The sequence below is a fragment of the Dipodomys spectabilis genome, unplaced genomic scaffold, assembly GCF_019054845.1.
Source record: "Dipodomys spectabilis isolate Male_0828 unplaced genomic scaffold, ASM1905484v1 ptg000108l, whole genome shotgun sequence".
NCBI lineage: Eukaryota > Metazoa > Chordata > Mammalia > Rodentia > Heteromyidae > Dipodomys > Dipodomys spectabilis.
The window spans coordinates 19,138,453-19,153,721 of NW_024870785.1; the positions used below are offsets into that span (position 1 = coordinate 19,138,453).

The following is a 15,269-nucleotide window of genomic DNA, read 5'->3' on the forward strand; positions in this document are numbered from 1 at the left end:
TAGCTCTTCAGCTCAAGGCTAGCGCTCTACTACTTGAGCCACAGCACCACTTCCGGCTTTTTTCTTTTTGCTTATGTGGTGCTGAGGAATCAAACCCAGGGCCTCAGGCATGCAAGGCAAGCGCTCTACCACTGAGCCACCTTCCCAGCCCTTGAGTCAGACATTTAACAGGACCCAAATCAGAACTCAGGGCATCTGACCCTTTCTACACCAAGACCAAGAGCCTGTAGGAGTTAAAAGAGAAGAACTTCCCACCGTTTATTTACTTTTCTCAGAATCAAAATGATGAATGCACACCGTTTAAAGAGTCAGCTGCAGGTGCTTTTCTAGGCTTGTATGAAAATGCACCGTTCTTGCCAGACCCAAGGCAATGCCTTCAACTCTTCCAGCTGAGTTGGTTGGTATACACTTCCCCCACTTCCCAGCATGTACTGCTTCACTAGTCTTGTTTGGTTTGAATTAATACCAGGATGGACTGCCAGGTCTGGCACTGGCCTGGTGGCCCAGGCATTGCAGATTCTTCATCGGTCACTGAGCACAGGCCACTAGCTCCTCCAGGGCTTGCTCACGACGGTTACCGTGGACCAGAAGCACCTCCTTGATCCGCTGCTGCTGGAAGCCCATGTCACTGAACTGTTCCCAGAGGCGCAAGAACTCCCCTGCCTATGGAAGAAGAGGCAGAGAGGATGCTGGGAGCTCCCTCCCTAGGCCCAGTGGATTCACTCTGTGCCAGAGAGCCATGGGCCCCTCAGGACCCGTGAGCCTGATCCTGGGTAGTACCCGCCATGTTCTGATCCCTCTCTTACTCTGCTTAGGCCCCCAAGCTGGCCTTACCTGCATGCTCCTGCTCATTCCCTGTGTTTGGGTGCTGATGCAGGATGAGGAAGGCTGCCATTGGCATCAGAAACACACACAGCCAGAGCCCAGGGGTGCTGGCCATGTCCTGACAAGCCAGGTTTTTCCCTTCTCCACTGGCTCCTGGCCAGAAACTGTGCCTGCTCCTCCTCCTGCTCCTCAGCATCCAGCTCCATCCCACAGTCTCTACCAATTGTTGCTCTTCTGGCTGTGGGCAAGTGGTATTCCCTGGGCACAGAGGGTTTTCGGTAGGGCTTGCTGCTGCCTGCATTTTGTGTAGGCAGTACATTCTCGGGTTTGTGCATCTCTGTATGGCTCCTAGGAGTCGGCTTCCAAGAATGTTGGATCTGGGTGACAGTGGCTAATCCTAGCTACTCAGAAGGCTGAGATCTGAGGATCGTGGTTCAAAGCCATCCCAGGCAGAAATGTCTGCGTGAGACTCTTATCTCCAATGAACCACTCAAAAACCAGAAGTGGCGCTGTGGCTTATGTGATAGAGCACTAGCTCTTGAGCACAAAGAGGCTCAGAGACAGCCGTGAGTTCAAGTACCACAACCAAAAAAAAAAAAATAAAAAGAATACTACAGAGAGCGCGGGACGTCTGGCTTCAGAGATGTTATCCTTCTTGTGATAGCGAGGAAAGAGCAAATTGAAAATGGGTGATGTTGAGAAAGGCAAGATTTTTGTTCAGAAGTGTGCCCCGTGCCACACCGTTGAAAACGGAGGCAAGCACAAGCCTGGGCCTAATCTCCATGGTCTGTTTGGTCGGAAGATTGGTCAAACAGCTGGATTCATTTACACAGATGCCAACAAGAACAAAGGCATCACCTGGAGAGAGGATACACTGATGGAGTGTTTGGAGAACCCCAAAAAGTACATCCCTGGAACAAAAATGATCTTCGCTGGCATTAAGAAGAAGAGTAATAGCCACTGCCTTAGTTATTTATTGCAAAACAAACGTCTCATGGCTTTTTAATGTGTATCATAATTCAATTGATTTCTAATATCAGATTTCACATCGTGAATGGCTGGCAGAATATTTTTGGACAGTCCTGATTTAAGTAAAACTGGCTTGTGGCTAAGTGAATATATCTTAAAAAAAAATACTGTCACTTTCCCTCCCCTTTCTGTCATATGATTGGACTTACTAATGGTCAGCAAGGTAGGGAATAATACCATCTCCAAATCTGTTGAGATTGGTTTTATATTCAGATTTATATGGCGAATGATGAGAACATCATTAAATACCAAGGAAATCCCTTTACTGTTTCAGAATCAAGCAAAGCTAACCTGTTAAAGGCAATGGCTGAAGATGAGGAACAATGTCTGTATTTTTGGTCTTGACTATGCCAATTTATTTAAAATTCCCATTCTCTGAAATCTGCCTTTTATTTATTGAAAGGCATTTTAGTGTGGCTTATGTATAAATGTCAAGTAAAGAATATTTAACACTAAAAAAAAAAAAAGAATACTACATATTCGAGCCAGGTGAGTGCCTGTTATCCTAGCTGCATAGGAGGCTGAGATCTGAAGAGTGCAGTTCAAAGCCCAGGCAGAAACATCCATGAGACTCTTATCTCTAATTAACCACACATATACACAGAAGTGGAGCTATGACTCAAAGGGTAGAGCACTACTAGCTTTGAGCAAAAGAAGCTCAGGGACAGAGCCCAGGCCCTGAGTTCAAGCCCTACAACTGACAAAAAAAAAAAAGCAAAAATAAAACAAGAAAAATCCATATTGGCTGGTGTTCAGTTGCTCGTGCCTGCCATTCTAGCCACTTGGGAAGCTAAAATCTGGAGGATTATGTTTCCAAGCTAGCCTGGGGAAACTGTTTACAACACTCTTACCTCAGCAGGAAAGGCTGGACACGGTGGGATGTGCCTTTCATGCCAGCTGTTACAGGAATCCTAAATAGAAGGACTGTAATTCAGGAAGGACTGGTCAAAAAAGCAAGATACGGGGCTGGGAAGGTGGCTCAGTGGTAGACTGCTTGCCTTGCATGCCTGAGGTCCTGGGTTCGATTCCTCAGCACCACATAAGCAAAAAGAAAAAAGCCGGAAGTGGCGCTGTAGCTCAAGTGGTAGAGCGCTTGCCTTGAGCTGAAGAGCTGAGGGACAGCGCCTAGGCCCTGAGTTCAGGCCCCATGACCAGACCCCCCCCAAAAAAAATAAAAGCAAGATACTATTTCAGGAATAACCAGAACAAAACCGATGGCAGTCCTGGCTCAAGCAGTAGAGTGCCTACTTTGCAAGTGTGAAGCCCTGAGTTCAAATCCAAATATCAACCCCCTCCCCAAAAGAATATGTGTTGCACTGATACCTTTATTTTATTTATTTATTTTTTGTGTGTGTCCGGTCGTGGGGCCTGAACTCTGAGTCTGGGCTCTGTCCCTCAGCTCTTCAGCTCAAGGCTAGCGCTCTACCACTTGAGCCACAGTGCCATTTCTGGCTTTTTTCTGCTTATGTGGTGCTGAGGAATTGAACCTAGGGCCTCATGCATGCGAGGCAAGCACTCTACCACTGAGCCACCTTCCTAGCCCTACACTGAGACCTTTAAATTAAACCAAGCCCCTGTTCTATCTCCACATGTGTCCCCACCACTCCTGTCTCTTCAGCCATGTGTCACCTCCCTGGGCAAGGGGCCCAGCTGTCTGGCCCACAGTCTGCTCAGGGGCAAGTGATGGGTACACCTTCCTCCCTCCCATCCCCTGTGGCCCAGGCAGAGGCTGTAGCTCACCTGGCTCTCAGAGAACTGGAACAGTTCCAAGGCCTCATCGACCAGGGCCTCCTGGTAGCCCTGCCGCAGCAGCCTCTCCTGGGCACTGAGGTAGCCGAGAAACTGGGTAAGAAGGAGAGAGGAAGGGTGGTAAGAGCCACAAGGCTGGCAGAGTGGGTGAGAAAGCACCCCGGGGCCTCTTTAGGGCCTGAGCTCAGGGCTGGGTGGACTGAGAACACTCCTTTCCCCTATATGCAGTGGGACCCCAGAGGTTCCAAGATAACAGGACCAGATACCTCCTCTGAGGACCTGGGAAGAAGGGACCACGAGGGGGCTGGAATTCAGGACAAGGGCTGTAGATGGGCTAAGGGGTGTGCAGAAACTCTCTGGGGGAGTAACCTAGACTTCTAACAGGCAAGTCACCAGCTACCCCCTACCTGATCACCCCGCCCTCCCTGTGAGCATCCACTATGACAGGAGCACCCTTACCCATCCCTACCCATGCCCCCCAGTCCACCCTCATCATCCACACGTAGCATCCAGGCAATGGTCTTGTACCAGGGCTGGGGAAGGGAGGTGGCAGAGACCCCATAAGTCATTTGCCAGATGCCAGAAGCTCCCTTTACCTCCAGAATAAAGTACAGCCTTCTGGCTAGGGCTCAAAGTTGTGCTCTGTCCTCCACACAGCTCCAACTGCTTCCTCATTTTGTCCGGCCTCTGCCTGTACAATTCCCCAACCAAGCTCAGCTTGTTCCCCTCCCAGAAGCCCATCCACCTTGCTCTTTACTGATATCCTGGTGCCCTGGTCCCTAGATTCCCCAGAGCAAGCACTCATTGGTCCTTGGTCTTTCTCAGATGCTGGCTTTTTGCTCCATAAGCAGTCTAGCTCACCACTGTGTGCCTAGCCCAGCAGCATGGCAGGCAGAAGGAGCCCAGTAAATACAAGCTGTGTTTATAAGATGAATTTAGAACTGCCTTCATGGAACTCACAGCTTAGCAGGGGGAGATTAACCAGATACGGAATTACAACAGTGCCAAGCAAATCAAAGCAGGATTTATAGGGGATAGGTGTCAAATGAAGCTCCAGGCCAGGAGAACTATGGGCATCTGAATAGGAGACTCAGGCTGTGTTTCTGTGTCCTGCAGAATAGGGTGGAAAGTGCAGATTGTCTAGACTAGTGATTGTCAAGCTGTTGTAGCTCTTGGCAAAGGCAAGCTAAGATCAGAGATGACTGGCGCCATGGGAGCTTGGAGTTACTTCCAGGATAGAGTTACTTCCTGCTGGAGTTACTTCCAGGATGCCTAGACTCAATATGAGCACTTTTTTTTTTTTTTTTTGGTGCCAGTCCTGGGGCTTGAATCAGAGGCTGGGCACTGTCCCTTAGCTTTTTCATTCAAGGCTGGTGCTCTCTTCACTTGACCATACCTCCACTTCCAGCTTTTTGTTGGTTCATTGGAGATAAGAACCTCATGTTTTTTCCTGCCTCGGCTAGCATCAAACCATGATCCTCAGCTCTCAGACTCCTGAGAAGCTAGGATTACAGGGATGAGTCATCAGCACTTGGCCCCCATTCTTCTTTCTTGCCTGGAATATCATCCCTTCTCAAACTTCAAAGTCCAGTCTCCTCTGGCCTTGTCCAGCGAATGCCTACCACTTCCCAGTCACTGGAGTCTCCTTGTAATAGATGGGCCATAAATTCTTTTTAGAGTCTATCTGTCTCCTCTTTAAGATGGATTGTGGGCTAAGGCCATCTTAGTCTATTCTGCCCACATTAAGTCACCAAACTGTAGCCATATGAGCACCTGGGGGGCGGGGGAGGTAGAAGAACCACCCAGCTACGTCCAATCCCAAACTTCTAACCCACAGAATCATGAGCAAATATGTGGTGGTGTTAGGCCACTAAGTTTTGAGGTGATGTGTTACATAGCAACAAATTAAACACCCCTATTGCATCTGTACACTCCTGCATACTGTCATTAGCAGCTGTTTTAGACACTTTGAGATTCTTTACTCCCCTCTTCTCATAGCCTATACTGGGGTTCAAGACAGACCTAGTTCCAAATATTAGAGCAACATGGAAGACTACCCTTTGTATGTCATCCTGTGCATCAGGAGACACTAATAATAGTAAACTTTTGCTGGTTCCAGTGGCTCACACCTGAATTCCTAGCTATTAAGAAGGCTGAGATCTGAGAATCACAGTTCCAAGTCAGCTGAGGCAGGTAAGTCCATGAGACTCTTATCTCCAATTTAACAGCAAAAATCCAGAATTGGAGCTATGGCTCAAGTGGTAGAGCAGCAGCCTTGAGTAAAAAAGCTAAAGGACAGTGCCCAAGCACTGAGTTTAAGCCCTAATACTAGCACAAACAAATAAGCAAATAACTTTAAAAAGTACTAGGCACTGGTAGCTCACACCTGTAACTCTAGCTACTCAGAAGGTTGATATCTGATGATCTTGGTTCAAAGCCAGCCCAGACAGGAAAGTCTATGAGACTCTAATCTCCAAGTGACCACCAGAAAACAGGAAGTGGAGCTGTGACTCAAAGTGGTAGAGTACTAGCTTTGAATAAATAGGCGAGGACAGTGGGCTGGGAAGGTGGCTCAGTGGTAGAGTGTTTGCCTTGCATGCCTAAGGCCCTGGGTTCAATTCCTCAGCACCACATAAGCAAAAAGGAAAAAACCGGAAGTGGCGCTGTGGCTCAAGTGGTAGAGCGCTAGCCTTGAGCTGAAGAGCTGAGGGACAGCGCCTAGGCCCAGAGTCCAAGGCCCACGACTGGACCCCCCCCCCCAAAAAAAAAATAGGCGAGGACAGACAAATCCTCCAGACTTTTATCTCCAATTAACCAGCAAAAAGCCAGAGTGGAGGTGTGGCTCAAGTGGAAGAGCACCAACATGAGATAAAAAGATGAACCAGAGCCCCAGGCCCTGAGTTAAGTCTCAGCACCATCACAAAAAATCAAGCCAGGTATCAGTGGCTCACGTTTGTAAATCTTAACTATTCAGGAGGCTGAGATCTAAGGATCATGGTTTGATGATGGCCTGGGCAGCAAAGTCCATGAGACTTTTACCTCCAATTAAGCACACACACACAAAAAAAACAGAAATGGAGCTGTGGCTCAAGTGGTAGAGCACTATCCTTGAGCAAAAAAGCTCAGGGACAGTGCCCAAGTTCAAGCTTTAGGATTGGCACAAAACAAAACAAAACAAAAAAAAACAACTAAACAAAACAGAACAGCAATACAAAGAAAACATAAGGAACAAAAATCCTTGTCATTAGAGAATGTGCTACTGGACAGTAATGGAGAGATTCTTGACTATACAAAGCTCCAGCTCTTGAATTTGGATATAATATTGAGACCTCCCAAGGGTGCCTGAGGATTACGATGAACTCCTATGGAGGTAGTAGCAGAGCAGTAGGGGCTAAAAACCTGCTTACCCCTACCCCCAACAATGAATACCAGGCTGAGGTTCTGTTTCTAAAGAAGGAAACAGAACTTCTAGATTGAAAACCATGTGGCCACTCACCTGGCTCAGGCTTTGTCTCCCTGTCTTTTGCAGAGCCACGATGGCCCTTCCCAGGGGGTAACCCAGGGCGACCACGGGCGCAATGAGGTCCTGCTCCTCTTGGCTCAGGGCAGACAGCAGGTCTGCTGATGAATCAGGATGCAATCTGTAGGGGTTGAGAGGCTGGGGTGTCTCCCTAAGAGGTGGCAGGCAGGTGTACGGGCTGAGGGACTGAAATACAGAAAGGCTGGCATGTCAGTTGCTACAAGAGGTGACATTCCTGCTGGGACAGAAGGGCTTAGAGACCTGCACACGCCAGCTCCTCACCATTCATTCACTTTCCACAGGCAATCTGAGACATGCCTTGTAAGGCTGTTCTGAGGCCTAGTAAGACAACAAGCCAGGGGCCAGTGGCTCACACCTGTCATCCTAGCTACTTAGGAAGCTGAGATCCGAGGATCGAGGTTCAAAGCCAGCCTGAGCAGGAACATCTGTGCAACTCTTATCTCCAATTAATAACCAAAAGCCAGAAGTGGAGCTGTGGCTCAATTGGTAGAGTGCTAGCCTTGATCACAAAAGCTCAGGAACAATGTACAGGCCCTGAGTTCAAGCTCCAGGATCAGCATTAAAAAAAAAAAAAAAAAAAAGACAACAAGAATGAAGTAACTAGCAAAGGGGCTGCCATGGAGAAACTGAACTGTAGGAAGTAGAGGTGTGGCTCAAGTGGTAGAATACCTGCTGTGAGCCAAAAAGCTAAGGAAAATTCTAGCCCCAGTACTGGCAGAAAGAAAGGAAAAAAGAAAGGGGGGGGGGGAGGGAGAGAAGGAAGAAGCAGAAGCAGAAGCAGAAGAAGCAGAAGCAGAAGAAGCAGAAGCAGAAGAAGCAGAAGAAGAAGAAGAAGAAGAAGAGAGAGAGAAGGATATGACAGAAGCAGCCTATTATCTCATAGATGTTGAAATCAAGAAATCAACACTCAAAGGATTTTTTTGTGCGTGCTAGTACTGAGTGTTGAACTCAGGGCCACATGCTCTCACTTGGCTTTTCCACTCAAGGCTGGCATTCTACTTCTGGCTTTTTGTTGGTTAATTGGAAATAAGAATCTCTCAGATTTGTGTGCCTGGGTTGGTTTCAAACCTGACCATCTGATCTCAGTCTCCCAAGGAGCTAGGATTAGAGGCATCAGCCACTGGTGCCTCTTGTCTTATAGTTTTGACTTTCTCAACCCAGAATCTGACAGGAAATGATTGTTTGTTGAGCCTCTTAGTTTACCACTCTTTAGTGATGGGAAACCCTAGATATGAGTGGTCTTTAACAGACATTCACTGATCACCTCGGTGGGTCATGTCTGCTGCTAGGTCCCTGGAAGCAAAAAGGAATGCCCCCTCATCCCTGCCTTGAATTAATCCCCACTCCCATCAGAAGCTCAAGCATAGTGACCTGAGCCCCTGATGCGGCTATCAGGCTTCTCAGGGAAAATTCTACGCAAAGGGCTGAAGAAGGGGAGCACTCCAGGGCCAAGTGGGGAGCAAGGAAAAAAGCAGAGTCTAGAAACGGTCTGAGGACATGGATCCTGGTGTTGCAGCCCCAGGAAGGGTGGTCAGAGTCCTTACCGCCATTGTGGGCTTGTGGCTCCTCAGGGGGGGCATGGCTCCAGCTGTGGAGGGTCGTGGGGGCAGTGCAGGGGTGCTGGGGAGCTGGGAGGTGGCATCTGGGGATGGTGCGGCCTCTGGGCACAGGCTTGGTGTGCAGTGGCCACGGAAGCGGTGCAGGAGGGCGCGGGGACACGTGGCCATGCTCTCAGACAGTCTTCGTCGTGCCCCAGCCAGCTCAGACTTCATGCTGCGCAGCCTGGCCAGTGAGCAGCGGCGGCGGCGTGGACTCTGGCTAGGGCTCCCTGGGGAGCCGGGCTGCAGATGGCTGTGGTCCAGCTCTTCCTCACTGGCACCAGAGGCCTCTTCCTTGGCCTCCTCTTTGTCTTCCTCCTCTGGTGGCTCCTGAACTCCGGCCTCCAGGCTTTCCACCGGGGCTGGCACAGGTGCCAGCTCATATTCTGGGCTGACCAGCAGAAGCCAGGCTGGAGGGGCTGATGCTGTCCCCAGGTCACCACACTGCTGTGGGCTAGGTCCCTGGAGGGCAGCCTCTATCCAGAAGAGAGCTTTTCTTTCTAGACTGAAGTCATGCTGGGGAAGAGAACAGGATGTGAGGTCCAGCTGGGACAGGCCGGGATTCTGGGGGTGCTGTGCTAACCATACACCCAGGGAGGCTGTCAGACCAGACTTGCCAGGCTGAGCCAGTTTCTAAGCCAGGACTATAGTTATTTGTTTGTTTATTTGTTTTTGGCCAGTCTTGGGGCTTGAACTCAGGGCTTGGGCACTGTCCCTGAGCTTCTTTTGCTCAAGGCTAACACTCTACCCCTTCTGGCTTTTTCTGCATATGTGGTACTGAGGAATTGAACCCAGGGCTTCATGCATGCTAGGCAAGCACTCTACCACTAAGCCACATTCCCAGCCCCAGGACTATAGTTATTACAGGGGACTCCCTGCATTATGAACAGTAGTTTCAGGGCCAATTCTGGCTTGAGAGACAAAGGGAGAGATGAATTACAGGATGAAACGAGGTAAGATCTACTGTCTAAAACCCACGAGCCAGCTGCTGGTGGCTCATACCTGTAATCCCAACTATTTAAGAGATTGACATCTGAGGATCAAGTTTTGAGGCCAGCCCAAGCAGGAAAGTCTATGAGGTTCTTATCTCCAATGAGTCACTAAAAAGCCAGAAGTGGAGCTGTGGCTCAAGTGATAGTGGGTTAGCCTTGAACACAGGGACAGTGCTTAGGCACCCAGTGCAAGGATCAGCACACACACAAAACAAACAAATAAATGAGTGACTAAATGCCCTTCACATTCCCCATATAACAACAGCTAATTACCTTTTGGAGCTCTCCAAAAAAACATGCTCTCAGTCAAGAAGTTTTCCCTGGTCCCAGAGCCATCTTCCACTGAACAGTCAGCCCTAGAAGCCCCTCTGGCAGTCATCTCTCTTCAAGGAGGAGTAATATCTATCACCCCACACCCTGGCTGCCATCCATGGATACTCGGAGGCTCAGAAAATGTAATAATCTAATCATTGTTGAACTCTTCCTAGTAGGTTCAAGTGTTCTTTCTATTTCCAGATGACAGACATGAAGCTCAAGATTTTTTACTTTTTTGGCTGAGGGTAGATAGGTGGTGAATGGCTGTGCTTGTATTCCTGTCTGTCTGACTGCAGAGTATTCTCTGTTGCTGTCCTGCCTCCTCTAAAAGCAATCTGGTGCTGGCACCTATAAACCTAGATGCTCAGGAGGTTGAGATCTGGAAGACTGTGGTTCAAAGCCAGTCTGTGCAGAAAAGTTTGAGAGGCTCCATTTCTAATTGACCAATAAAAAGTCAGGCTAGAGGTGTGGCTCAAATGGTACAGCACCATCAGTGAACAAGAAAGTTGACAGAGTAAGAGGCTCCTGAATTCAAACCCTGGTAACAACAATAAATAAGATATACTCTATTCACCTTGTTCTTAAAACTTAAATATGGGGGCTGGGAATGTGCCCTAGTGGAGAGTGCTTGCCTAGCATGTATGAAGCACTGGGTTCTCCTCAGTGCCACATAAACAGAAAAAGCCAAAAGTGGCGCTGTGGCTCAAGTGGTAGAGTGATAGCCTTAAGTAAAAGAAGCTCAGGGACAGTGCCTAGGCCCTGAGTTTAAGCCCCAGGACTGGCAAAACAAAAACAACAACAAAAAAGTATGTATTTCCTAAAAGTACAGAAATATGATTTCCTGTAATCATAGTAGTTTTTAGCATTCGTATACTTAACATCAATACAATGGCTCTCTCATTTGATCCAATTAATATCCTTTACCAGGTTTTGGATTTTTTTTGTGTTAAATCAATATTGAATATCACCTTTTAATATTTAATTTGGAATATTTCCACGTCTTTTTTTTTTTTTGGAAGGAGGGGTCACTAATGGGGCTTGAACTTAGGGCACTGTCCTTTAGCTTTTTGGCTCAAAACTAGTGCTCTACCACATTAGCGACAAAGCTCTACTTCAGCTTTTTGGTGGTTAATTGGAGATAAGAATCTCTTGGATTTTTTTTTGCTTGGATTGGCTTTGAACCACTGTCCATTTTTAAATCTCATTCTCTCTGGGCTGGGAAGGTGGCTCAGTGGTAGAGCACTTGCCTTGCATGCATGAGGTCCTGGGTTCAATTCCTCAGCACCACATAAGCAAAAAAAGGAAAAAGCCGGAAGTGGCACTGTGGCTAAAGTGGTAGAGCGCTAGCCTTGACCTGAGGAGCTGAGGGACAGCGCCCAGTGTTCAGGCCACACGACCGGACCCCCCAAAAAAAAAAAAAAAAAATCTCAATCTCTCTGAGTAGCTAAGATTACAGGAGTAAGCCACTAGACAACTGTCTTTTTTTTTTTTTTGCCAGTCCTGGCCTTGAACTCTGGATGTGGGTGCTGTCCCTAAGCTCCTTTTGTTCAAGGCTAGCACTCTATTATTATACCCCATCCTATTGACAGTCTTATTTTATTATTTTTATTTTATTTTAATTCTGCTTTTCCAGTCCTGATGCTTGAACTCTGGGCCTGAGCAATGTCCATGAGCTGCTTTTAGCTCAAGGCTAGCACTCTACCACTTGAGCCACAGAGCTACTTCTGGCTTTTTCTGTTTATGTGGTACTGAGGGATTGAATCTAGGGCTTCATGAATGGGAGGCAAGCACTCTACCACTAAGCCGCATTCCTAGCTACTATTTTTATTTTGAAGTTCATGTGAATTTTGCATTCTACTCAACAATTTTACTATGTTTTCACGTACATGTGGTGGGGTTTTCCCTCTATATCTTCAGGTAAGGAGGAAGCGAAATCACTTTTATCTTGAGGTCACATGACTACCACAGCCTCCCAGCCAGAGTGCATTTAGCAGGGGCCAACTACCCTGAGCTCTTTGGGCACGCTTCCAAACTCCTGGGACAACTCAAGAACAGGCCAAACTGCCTTTTGCAATCAAGGGCCAGGCCCCATGGGGCGCAGCCCCAGACCTGAGCCCCACGGAGGAGGAACTAAAGAGACACACAGAGAAGTACACTTACCATAGATCCTAGCAGAAGCTCCCTGCAGGCGGGAACACTGAGCTCTGGCGCAGGGAGAGGCTGGGTGTCGATCACAAAACCCTTGGGCACTTTGAAAGGGACATTATCGAGGGCATTCATTCTGTCAGTGTGGAGATGGCTCCGTAGGGCTGGGCACGGCACCTGGTGGTAAGGGGGAGGACAGAGTTAAGGAACAGGCTTAGGAATAAAAGGGCCTCAGCTCTCCTGTGTGGTGGCTTAGCTGGGTGACATAGTGGAAAGGGAAAGGTGATGCAGTTAGCACTGTACAGGAGGAATTGAATAAAAACAAGAGCATTCAGATGGATGGTAACTGCCTGTTGCACACCTTAGTCGGGTGCTTCCAAAATATGATTTACAGCATCAATTCTCAAGCATCCCCTCTAAAGAGCTGTCACCCTAGCACTTAAAGAAGAAATAACAGAAACAGACACCAACTCCTACGAAGAAGAAATTGAGCAATACTTCCTAAACCATTCTGCTTTCAGAAAATTCTTGGTACCAAATTTGACAAGAAAATGAGAAGTTACTTTCTTCTGAATATAGCTGCAAAAATGTTAACAAAATTCAGTACAAAGCTGCTATCAGTGGCTCATGCCTGTGATCCTAGCTGCTTAGCAGACTGAGATCTGAAGGATTGAGATTTAAGCTACTCAGGGCAGAAAAATCCTCAAGACTCTATTTTCAATGAACAAGGGAAAATCCAGGCTGAAGGAGTGGCTTACGTGGTAGAAGAACAGCCATTAACAAGAAAACCAAGTGTGAGTGAGAGAGAGGTCCTCAGTTCAAGCCCTGGTACTGGCAAAAAAAAAAAAAAAATCACTATGAATAGAACAATATGGGCTGGGAATGTGGCTTAATGGTAGGTGTGTCTAGCAAGCATGAAGCCCTGAGTTCAATTCTTCAGTACCACATAAACAGAAAAAACTGGAAGGGGCATTATGGCTCAAGTGGTAAATTGCTAGCCTTGAGCAAAAGCAGCTCAGGGACAGTGCCCAAGCTCTGAGTTCAAGCCCAGGCCTGGCACTAAAACAAAAGTCATTTACAGCTGGGGGGAAGCTGGTGGCTCACTCCTGTAATCTTACTCAGGTGGCTGAGATAGGAGGATGGAAGTTCAAAGCCAGGCAGGAAAGTACGAGACTCCAGGGCTGGGAAGGTGGCTCAGTGGTAGAGCGCTTGCCTTGCATGCCTGAGGCCCTGGGTTCGATTCCTCAGCACCACATAAGCAAAAAGAAAAAAGCCGGGAGTGGCGCTGGGCTCAAGTGGTAGAGCGCTAGCCTTGAGCTGAAGAGCTGAGGGATAGCGCCCAGGCCCAGAGTTCAGGCCCCACGACTGGACCCCCCCCCCCCCCAAAAAAAAGAAAGTACGAGACTCCAATTAACCAGCAAAAAACAACAACAACAACAAAAAACTGTTAGTGGAGCTATGGCTCAAGTGGTAGAATGCTAGCTTTGAATGAAAAAAGCTCAGAGACAGTACCTAGGTCCTGAGTTCAAGCTATAGGACTGGCACACACACACACACACACACACACACACACACAAGCCACAGACTCATTTATATATTACTTCTTGGTCTTTAGAATGAGATCAATTGTACTCTGCCCTTGGTTTTATAATACAGGAGGCAGAAATTCAATATAATCTTGAACAAAAATTCAATTCATACTGAATTGAAGCTCTCCATTGCCATCCCCCCACACCTCCCTGCTGCCTGGCACATTGGGAACAACAGGGCTTACTAGAAAGCCTGAACTGGGGTATGTCTGTCTCAACATAAGCTGTCATCCCTGCTAGGATGACGCAAAGCCCTGCTGCCCGGGGTCACGGTGCGGTCATCCCGTCTCCTACAAGACAGCCTCAGGAAAAATGTGGGTACTCATTGTACACAGGTCAAATGAGGGCAGGGTGGCAAATCCCTTAATTCTCTCATCTCCCATCTGTCCATTCTGTGTGTCTTCTGTGCCATGTAGGACTTGCCCTCCCCTAGGAGCCAGAGTCCCTGTACCACAGCTGGAGATGCCTTTGTGTGTGTGTGTGTGTGTGTGTGTGAGTGTTAGTTGTGGTGCTTGAACTCAGGGCCTGGGCCTAGGCCTGGGCTCTGTCCCTAAGCTTCTGTTGAGCCACAGTGCCACTTCTGGCTTTTTCAGAATAGTTTATGGGAAATTTGAATCTCACTGACTCTCCTGCCTGAGATGGCTTTGAACCATGATCCTCAGATCTCAGCCTCCTGGGTAGCTAAGAGTACAGGGATACGATAGCAGCACCCAGCACCTCCCTCATTTTTTTCTTTCTTTCCAGTACTGGGACTTGAACTTTGGACCTGGGCATTGTCCATTAACTTCTTTCACTCAAGACTAGTGCATTATCATTTGAGTCACTGGTTAATTTAGTCATTGGTCAATTTGCTGGTTAGTTAGAGATTAGTCTCACAGACTTTCCTGCCCAGGCTGGCTTTGAACTATGATCCTCAGATTCCAGCCTCCTGAGTAGCTAGGATGACAGGCATTGGTCACTAGTTCCTGACGGGCAGCTTTTATGTTACCTCTAATGGGACAGGATCAGGCAGGTCCAGGTGCAATCAGCAAATTATCTGCTCTATCAGCACAATGACGTCACAGGAGACAAAAAAAATTGGGCAAGTTTTAATATTTTCAGATTTATCATTCACAATCTCAGCCACATCCTACTGAGACTGGAGTGTTAACTTAGCAGGTAGATAGAGAGCATCCTACACCCAGTTCTGCATCTTTTTTTTTTCTTCCAGTCTTGGGGCTTGAACTCAGGGCCTGGGCACTGTCCCTGAGCTGCTTTTGCTCAAGGCTAGAATCACAGTATCAACTTCTAGTTTTTTCTGTGTATGTGGTACTGAGGAATCAAACCCAGGGCTTCATGTATGCTAGGCAAGCACTCTACCACTAATTCACATTCCTAGTCCCAGATCTGCATCTTAATAGCTATTCTCTGCTCAGCCCTACACTTGCTTCTAGGGGGAATGAAGGGTTTATCTGGGAATATCATGAAGAATGGCAAAGACTACAGT

The 15,269-nt window shown here is 47.7% G+C and overlaps 1 protein-coding gene across 1 annotated transcript; it reads right to left on the minus strand.

Moving 5' to 3' along the window:
- Positions 1–260: 260 nt before the first annotated feature.
- Positions 261–12,329, minus strand: Ubap1l (ubiquitin associated protein 1 like). Its single transcript, XM_042687677.1, has 5 exons — positions 12,210–12,329; positions 8,689–9,258; positions 7,100–7,309; positions 3,595–3,696; positions 261–663 (listed from the first exon to the last, which is right to left on the minus strand). Exons 1-5 carry the CDS (start codon positions 12,327–12,329, stop codon positions 529–531), a joined length of 1,137 nt encoding a protein of 378 aa, XP_042543611.1. The 3' UTR covers positions 261–528.
- Between the last annotated feature and the right edge of the window lie 2,940 nt (positions 12,330–15,269).